Source organism: Gigantopelta aegis, chromosome 13, assembly GCF_016097555.1.
Source record: "Gigantopelta aegis isolate Gae_Host chromosome 13, Gae_host_genome, whole genome shotgun sequence".
NCBI lineage: Eukaryota > Metazoa > Mollusca > Gastropoda > Neomphalida > Peltospiridae > Gigantopelta > Gigantopelta aegis.
The window spans coordinates 4745364-4755181 of record NC_054711.1 but is presented as its reverse complement, the minus strand read 5'-3'; the positions used below and the strand labels follow the sequence as shown (position 1 = coordinate 4755181).

Here is a 9818-nt window from a genome sequence, read left to right as displayed (position 1 = left end):
TTCGTAGGCGGGTATGCCTGGTAGTTTTCCCTTGAATGCGTCCCTTTGCATGATTTGCACATACAGCTCTTTCTTCGACGATGGTTCGACTCTTCTGAGACATTCGCAGGTCAGGTCAGGTCAGATTGTTTAATGTGCACATTCAGAGCAAGCTGTTGTAGTGCACGAGCACATTCGCAGGTCAGGTCAGGTCAGATTGTTTAATGTGCACATTCAGAGCAAGCTGTTGTAGTGCACGAGCACATTCGCAGGTCAGGTCAGGTCAGATTGTTTAATGTGCACATTCAGAGCAAGCTGTTGTAGTGCACGAGCACATTCGCAGGTCAGGTCAGGTCATAAGGCTTTACGAGCACATTCAGAGCAAGCTGTTGTAGCGCACGCCTGTCCTGGGCACAAGAGGCGACCTTGGCCGGCTCCTCCGTCCAGGACAGGAACACATTCGCAGTTACGTTCGTGCTTTTATACTGTTCAGTCACACCTGTTTCTAAACCATTGGGTCGAAGGCGCCATTGGATATAAGCACAGAAATAAGCTGAAATGAAATGATTCCTGATTGGCAGGTGTATATTTGGTAGATTACTAACTAAGCAATTGCCGCCGTCTTGACAAAAAATAATACGTAGGGCCTACCGGTATTATACAACATCACAGGGTATTGTGGTGCACTTTGTTTAGCAATCTGAAGCGTCATGACATGTCCTTATTTTAGTCTTTGTTTAATAGTATGAAGTAAATGTAGGCACTTGGATCAGGACCCGTGTCACCATATTGCTGAAGAAAATTAAAACGATCTCCAACAAATAACCTGTCACCCCTAAAATCGTAATGGGCATTATCAACTGCTAGTGTTTAGTATACTGTACATAATTATATAATAATGTTGATTAAGTAGACTGTCTCATCTAAAAATCTCAGACCAGTCCAATTACGTAGTCCCAAATAAAAAGAACATTATCACTTGGTTATCGTGGGTGGTCGTTTTTGCTTGAACGTACCAATAGGCCTAATGGTACATACATGCCCTATTTCGTTCTGTTAATACAAATTAAAATATATTTAGTTAAATAGTTTATTATATTATCACGTCATATATGTTGTTTTATAACTCGGGTTGATCAAAGCGAAGCGCCTTGTCGTAAATTACTGCATTTGTTTACACTGTGCATACAGGAGATGGTAGGAGCTGACGTCACTTCCTTCCAAGTTAGAGAACCGGACGCGACGAAAAAGAAACATAAACGTCTACAAAACGCATGCGGCCAGCACCCGCAATGAAACAATTGAATAATGGTGGCTATGTTCAAAACGGTCTGTTACAGTCCGCAACAGTCTGCAATAGTCCGCAGCAGTCTGTAACAGTCCGCGACAGTATGCAACAGTATGCAACAGTCCGCAACAGTCGGCAACAGTTCGCAACAGTCGGCAACAGTCTGTAACAGTCCGCGACAGTCTGCAACAGTATGCAACAGTCCGCAACAGTCGGCAACAGTTCGCAACAGTCGACAACAGTCTGTAACAGTCCGCAACAGTTCGCAACAGTCGGCAACAGTCGGCAACAGTTCGCAACAGTCTGTAACAGTTCGCAACAGTCTGTAACAGTCTGCAACAGTCGGCAACACTCCGCGACAGGCTGCAACAGTTCGCAACAGTCTGCAACAGTCTGAAACAGACGCAACAGTCTGAAACAGACGCAACAGTCTGCAACAGTCGGCAACAGTCTGAAACAGTCCACAACAGTCGGCAACAGTTCGCAACAGTCGGCAACAGACGCAACAGTCCGCAACAGTCTGAAACAGACGCAACAGTCTGCAACAGTTCGCAACAGTCTGCAGCAGTCTGAAACAGACGCAACAGTCTGCAACAGTCCGCAACAGTCTGCAACAGGCCACAACAGTCTGTGACAGTCCGCAACAGTCGGCAACAGTCGGCAAAAGACGCAACAGTCGGCAACAGTCTGAAACAGTCTGCAACAGTCTACATCAGACGCAACAGTCCGCAACAGTCGGCAACAGTCGGCAACAGACGCAACAGTCCGCAACAGTCGGTAAAAGTCCGCAAAAATCGGCAACAGTCCGCAAAAGTCCGTGACAATCCGTAACAGTCCGTAACAATCCGCAACAGTCGGCAACAGTCCACAACAGTTCGCAACAGTCGGCAACAGTCAGCAACAGTCTTCAACAGTCGACAACAGTTCGCAACAGTCGGCAACAGACGCAACAGTCTTCAGCAGTCCGCACGCATGCGCCCCATCCAGTCTACATGAGACTTTACAAAACAAACTTTGTAACTTGTTAGCTAATGCCGTGGAACTCTGACTCTCATGATACACAGAGACATCAATAAATCATGTATCAAAAGCCGTACTACAGATTCCAAGGCAAAAAGGTCTGCCCTAAATGGATGTTGATGAAAACAATCGCTATTTCTCCATCAAGTAAACAATAGGTGCATTAGCTGTAGGTCGCGCAGGAATGTTAAATATTTATTCTCGACCTTTTATCTTTGAAAGACTATTTTGAAAAGTATTGATGGATCTGTTTAGTCCGACGATGACTCTGATTGGCGATTCGAGAGTTGGGAGAAAAAAAAACACAGCAAAAGAGGAAGTTTAAAAAAAAAAGGAGAAAGACAAAGGAGAATAAATTGTGTAAAGGTTTTCAAGAGATCACTGGTTAAATACAGCATGGCATTCCAGATTGTGTAAAGGTTTTCAAGAGATCACTGGTTAAATACAGCATGGCATTCCAAATTGTGTAAAGGTTTTCAAGAGATCACTGGTTAAATACAGCATGGCATTCCAAATTGTGTAAAGGTTTTCAAGGGATCACTGGTTAAATACAGCATGGCATTCCAAATTGTGTAAAGGTTTTCAAGAGATCACTGGTTAAATACAGCATGGCATTCCAAATTGTGGAAGAGTAGTAAAATTCAATGTTGTGTGGCATGTTTGTATAACAATTACTTCATCCACCCACCCATACACCCGTTTATTCATCCATCTATATATCCATTCATTCCTCCATCCATCCATCCACTCTTCCACCCATCGTTCCATCCATTCATTCTTCCATCCATTCATTCTTCCATCCATCTATCCATCCGTCCATTTATCCACCCGTTCATTCATCCACCCGTAGATTCATCCACCCGTACATTTATCCACCCGTCTGTTCATCCATCTATCCATCCATCCATCCATCCATCGTTCATCCATCCATCCATCCGTTCACTCATTCATACGACCATCCATCCATCCATCAATCCACTCACTCATCCATCCGTCTATCTATCCATCCATTCATTCTTCCATCCATCCTTCCATCCATCCGTCCATTCATCCACCCATTCATTCATCCATCCATCCATCTATCCATCAGTCCATCCATCGGCAAACATTTTTTTTTTCTATTGAACCAATCGTGTCTATTATTTTGGGGTTTTTTAATTTAAATGTTTAAAATATATATTATTAAAAAAATTATAATTTATAAAGTAACGAACTGCATAATTTACCCTGAAAGAACTTGGGGGAGGTATCTATCTCAGTTGGTAGACAGCTTGTAGGATCGAATCTCTTCAGTGGACCCATTCTCTCAATTGGTTTTTTTTTCTTTTTTTTCTTTGACCAGTTGTGGTGAACTGGTTGAAAGGAGAAAAGATAACACAGTGTAACATGGCGTAACACAGAGTAACAGTGCAACAAAGTGTAACACAGCGTAAAAACAACAAAATACTGTGACAGAGAAACTCAACGTGAAACGGCCTAAATAAAATTTAAAAAAAAAAAAAAAAAAAAACTCATATAACGTAATTTTGCGTAACACAACGTAACACAGCGTAACCCAGCGTAACACAACGTAACACAATGTAACCCAGCGTAACATAATGTAACCCAGCGTAACACAACGTAACACAGCGTATTACAACGTAACACAACGTAACACAGCGTAACAACAATATAACGGCCGTCGACGAAATAACGGGCCGCTAGCTAATGAGACGAATGGGAAATAAATCTTGTTTTGTATCTCTAATCCAGATGACCTTAAAGTTGAACTCTGCGTCACCGAGGAATACATCTTTCATATCACCCCGGTTTTCGGGGCATTATTCATGTTAGTGCCCCAATCTTGACACAATCGGTAAACCGGAGCGGTAATCACCTTAGGGATGGACATTAGGGTTAATTATGCCCTGAAACACGAGGCATTTGCCTGGATTCGGATAAACCTAGAGGATATTAACACCGATCAGCAATAAATTAAACATGGTTACCTGGCGCTTGACAGCTAAACACGTGTCATGGATAACGCAATGCTTGGTTTCCGTTGTCATGGTTTTATACATAGGTTTATACATTAAAAAAATTATTGTTGTTTTTTATTTTTGTTTTTGTTTGTTGTTGTTTGTTTTGTTTTTTTTTTTTTTTTTTGTTTTTTTTGGTAGGATTTTTTTGTGGGAGTTTTTATTTATTTTTGGTGTTTGTTTTGTTTTAGTCCCCCACTCCCCTACCACACACACACACACACACACACACACACACACACACACACACACACGGCCTTTGATATACCAGTCGCGGTGCAGTGGCTAGAGCGAGAAATGGCTCAATAGGCCCACCGACGGGGATCGATCCTAGATCGACCGCGCATCAAGCCAGCGCTTTACCACTGAGCTACGTCCCGCCCGTGCTAGATTAGATTAGAAATCTAAAACTGGATGCGTTGATAAAACATTTAATGGTAATGATGAGTTCTAAATGGTTAAATAACAAAACATATATTCACGTCAGCATCTTTAAACTGGTATTTTTCTTACTGTTGTTGTTGTCCTGGCGCAGTCATGGGGGCAATGCCCCCACCACACCTCACAGATAATGCGGTTGCTTCCCCCACAATGTGGGTCCTCCTTCCAATATAAAATCCTAGCTACGCCAGTGATTGTCGTTGTTGGTGGTGGTGGTGTCGTATTTCTGTCTGTGATGAGTGCATATAAAAGATCCCTTTTCAGTAGAAGTAGTGGCAGTGGTTATTTCTTATATACTCTGTCAAAAAAGAAACGCATAGGTGATAGGGAAAGAAGAAAAGTGTTTGGTTTTACAAAATATCGGGGGTTTGTTTACAATGTTGCTGAATGACCATGTTTGTTGATGTTCCTGGAATGGGACAGCATGCCCAAATGCACCCTAAAACAAATTTAACGCACGTTGTGGCACATTGTGCGACAATTGCAGGAAATCGTCGTAAAATGGTCAGATTTCGGACAATGCACGTGAAACTCGGGGAGAAGATTGGGGTAGTGATGGGTATTTAAAGCTGCAATGCTCGCAATGATGCCTCATTTCCATTTCGACGTAGACGAGTTACAAGATGCCAAGACTAAGCCTGCCGAATCGAAACATTGCAGTAGGCCGCCTCCAGTTAGGTGAATCGCAGTCAGCAGTCGCACGCCACATGAACGTCCATCAGAGCACCATCTCACGTCTCTGGGACAGGTACTAGCAGTTTCATTCAGCTGAAGACCGGCCCAGAAGTAACAAATGCAGCACAAGATCGCTACATTCGGGTTCTGCACTTGCGTCACCAAACTGCCAAAGCAACGAACACTGCTGGACGCATACCTGGTTTGAGAAGGGTGTCTGCACAAACCATTCGGAACCGACTTCGAGAAGCTGGTTTACGGGCTAGGAGACCGTATGTTGGCCCCGTCCTGCGACGTCAACATCGACATTTACGTGTTCGCTGGTGCATGAATGTAGCACGAATGTACAGGGGTGGAACTTGAGAAACTGGCGGCGAGTATGGTTCAGCGACGAGTCACGTTTCCTTCTACAGCGACGTGATGGACGACAACGTGTTTACAGACGGCGCAATGAATGTTTTGCCAACAACTGCGTCGCCCAAGTTGACAGATTCGGTGGAGGGAATGTCATGATGTGGGGAGCCATCTAATACACCGGCAGAAGTGACCTTGTGTTCGTACAAGGCAACCTGACAGCTGTACGCTATCGGGATGAAATTCTTCGCCGTCACATGCTTCCCATTTTGGATCGACAGAGAGAACTCTTTCAGCAGGACAATGCCAGGCCGCATACGACACGCGTAACAATGGATTTCTTACAGAATGAGAACATTAATGTGCTGCCATAGTCATCAAGATCGCCAGATCTCAACCCCATGGACATCTATTTGACGAACTGGACAGACGTGTACGCCAACATGACCCGGAGCCTCAGACGCTTCCGCAACTGTCACACGCACTGCAGGAAGAATGGGCTAAGATTCCACGTGCCCGGATTCAGAGACTCATTCAATCTATGCCAAGGAGATGTCGCGCAGTGATTACTGCTGGTGGTGGCCACACAATGTACTGATTTCAGCGACGCTGTTTGGTGACAAAAGCGCCTCCACTGCCATCAGTCCATAGATGGCAAGAACATTGTCACATACTCATGTCAAATGTGACTGTGATATGATCATAAATAAGAAAATTATGCCACTTTGTATTAAAGAGATAATTCCATGAATATTTCGCCTATGCGTTTCTTTTTTGACAGAGTATATATTTAACTATTGAAGCATGATCATTTGTCTTGTAATTACTTGTTGTAGTAGAGTACTCGCTAAAACTAGCAGTTACGTCACTCTCTCGTCAACGGTTTGTTCTTCTTCTGTTTTTTTTTCTTTGTTTTTTTACAGAATAATTTATTCTGTTATAGAAATTGTATTGAATTACTCGGAGTAATTAGGAGCGGGGCGTAACCCATTGATACAGCGCTCGCTCGATGCGCGGTCGGTATGGGATCGATCCCCTTCGGTGGCCCCATTGGGCTATTTCTAGTTCTAGCCAGTGAACCACGACTGGTATATCAAAGGCCGTGGTATGTACTACACTGTCTGTGGGATGGTGCATAGACAAAATCCCTTGCTGCTAATCGAACAGCGGGTTTCCTCTCTCAGTATCTGTGTGGTCCTTAACCATATGTCCGACGCCATATAACCGTAAATAAAATGTGCTGAGTACGTCGTTAAATAAAATATTCCTTTCTTTCTTTTGGAGTAATTAATGGTGGTATGCAACCTCAAGAGCGTCATGTTCAAGAGGGTCAGAGTTTGCGAATATTATGATTGTTAAACGTCATGTACTCTCGTGTAACACTTATTTAACGCTGGGCACAAAAATAAAACAGTCTAGCGAGCGATCTCGAGGGTTCGGCCTCTTGAATGTAGCCGTGTTATTGACTCCACCTTGTCACAGCTATGTTAAAGATGTTTTTTTAACGACACCAATTGAGCACTTGATTTTTTAATCATCGCCTGTTGGACGTTGGACATTTCGGAACCGGCTACATTTCCCATCATGATCTTTTATATGCACCATACCACAGACAGGATAGCACATACCACAGCCTTTGATAGGTCAGTCGTGGTGCAGTGCTGAGTGGTAGAGGCGTGAAGTAGCCCAGTGGTAAAGCTTTCGCTTGATGCGCGGTCGGTCTGGGATCGACCCCCGTCGGTGGGCCCATTGGGCTATTTCCAACTAGTGCACCACGACTGATATATCGAAGGCCGTGGTATGTGCTATTCTGTCTGTGGGATGGTACATACAAAAGATCCCTTGCTACTAACGGAAAAATGTAACGGGTTTTCGTTCGAAGACTAAATGTCAAAATTACCAAGTGTTTGGCATCCAATAGTTGATGATTAATATATCAATGTGCTCGAGTGGTGTCGTTAAACAAAACAAACTTGATGGTGCACTGTCTAAAATAGCTCAATGTACCTACGAATGGGGATCGATCCTAGATCGAGCATGCAAAAAAAAAAAAACGAGCGGTTTATCACCAGACTATGTTCCGCCCCTTGTCACAACAACCTATTTTCTTGGGCAGAACCCGTGGGGTGCAATTCAGAGTTAGAGGCCTACTGTTAGTGCGATGGTCCGTGGGTGGGGTGGTGGTGGAACTGCGAAGGTCCAAAAAGCCCAAAAGCCCAAATCTGTTTTTGTTGGGGGGGTTTTGGGGGGGGGTTTTGGTGTGTGTGTGTGTGTGTGTGTGTGTGTGTGTGTGTGTGTGTGTGTGTGTGTGTGTTCGGGGGCATGCGCTGTTTGAATTTCAGTTAAAACAGAGCACATGTAATAATTAATCATCGGCTATTGGGATTTCAAACATTTGATAATACTGACTTGTAGTCATCAGAGAAAACCTGCACCATTTTTTTCCGTTAGAAGCAAGAGATCTTTTACATTCACTTTCCCACAGACAGGAAAGCACATACCACGGCCTTAGTCCAGTTATGGTGCACTGGTTGGGACGAGAGAAAAAAACCAATCAGTTGAATTGATCCACCGAGGTGGCTGGACACTGCGACGCAAGCACCTCGGACGAGGCATCTATTGTCTGTTTGTCGTGGTTCTGTTCAACTAAATCAGTTGAATTGATCCACCGATGTGGTTGGACACTGCGACGCAAGCACCTCGGCCGAGTCATCTGTTGTCTGTTTGTCGTGGTTCTGTTCAACTAAATCAGTTGAATTGATCCACCGAGGTGGTTGGACACTGTGACGCAAGCACCTCGGCCGATACATCTATTGTCTGTTTGTCGTGGATCTGTTCAACTAAATCAGTTGAATTGATCCACCGAGGTGGTTGGACACTGTGACGCAAGCACCTCGGCCGAGCCATCTGTTGGCTGTTTGCCGTGGTTCTGTTCAACTAAATCAGTTGAATTGATCCACCGAGGTGGTTGGACACAGCGACGCAAGCACCTCGGCCGAGCCATCTGTTGGCTGTTTGTCCTGGTTCTGTTCAACTAAATCAGTTGAATTGATCCACCGAGGTGGTTGGACACTGTGACGCAAGCACCTCGGCCGAGCCATCTGTTGGCTGTTTGTCCTGGTTCTGTTCAACTAAATCAGTTGAATTGATCCACCGAGGTGGTTGGACAGTGTGACGCAAGCACCTCGGCCGAGCCATCTGTTGGCTGTTTGTCCTGGTTCTGTTCAACTAAATCAGTTGAATTGATCCACCGAGGTGGTTGGACAGTGTGACGCAAGCACCTCGGCCGAGCCATCTGTTGGCTATTTGTCGTGGTTCTGTTCAACTAAATCAGTTGAATTGATCCACCGAGGTGGTTGGACACTGTGACGCAAGCACCTCGGCCGAGCCATCTGTTGGCTGTTTGTCCTGGTTCTGTTCAACTAAATCAGTTGAATTGATCCACCGAGGTGGTTGGACAGTGTGACGCAAGCACCTCGGCCGAGCCATCTGTTGGCTATTTGTCGTGTTTCTGTTCGACTAAATCAGTTAACGCTGCAGACGATTAAAATGTGTTGTAAAGGAAGAAAATGTTTTATTTAACGACGCACTCAACACATTGTATTTATGGTTATATGGCGTCAGACATATGGTTAAGGACCACACAGATATTGAGAGTGGAAACCAGCTGTCGCCACTTCATGGGCTACTCTTTTCGATTAGCAGCAAGGGATCTTTTATATGCACTATCCCACAGGCAGGATAGTACATACCACGGTCTTTGTTACACCAGTTGTGGAGCACTGGCTGGAACAAGAAATAGCTCAATGGGTCCACCGACGGGGATCGATCCCAGCCCGACCGCGCATCAAGCGAACGCTTTTACTACCGGGCTACGTCCCGCCGCCAAAATGTGTTGTGTGCGTCGTTAAATAAAACATTTCCTTCCTTCTTTCTTTCTTTCTTTTCTTTTTCTTTCCTTTTTTCTCTTTCTGTGATTACCTGCCCTTGCTTTGTTTACATCACTCTACGTTATGTTAATTTGACCTGCAATTCTATACGAC

The 9818-nt window shown here is 44.4% G+C and overlaps 1 protein-coding gene across 1 annotated transcript in view; it reads right to left on the bottom strand.

Annotated features, from left to right (window-relative positions):
* Nucleotides 1–1313: 1313 nt before the first annotated feature.
* Nucleotides 1314–9818, bottom strand: part of LOC121387634 (keratin-associated protein 4-9-like) — a 64239-nt gene continuing 55734 nt past the window's right edge. Inside the window, exon 3 of the mRNA XM_041518806.1 lies at nucleotides 1314–1954. Within this exon, the coding sequence (XP_041374740.1) occupies nucleotides 1314–1954 (641 nt within the window). The remainder of the gene's footprint in view (nucleotides 1955–9818) is intronic.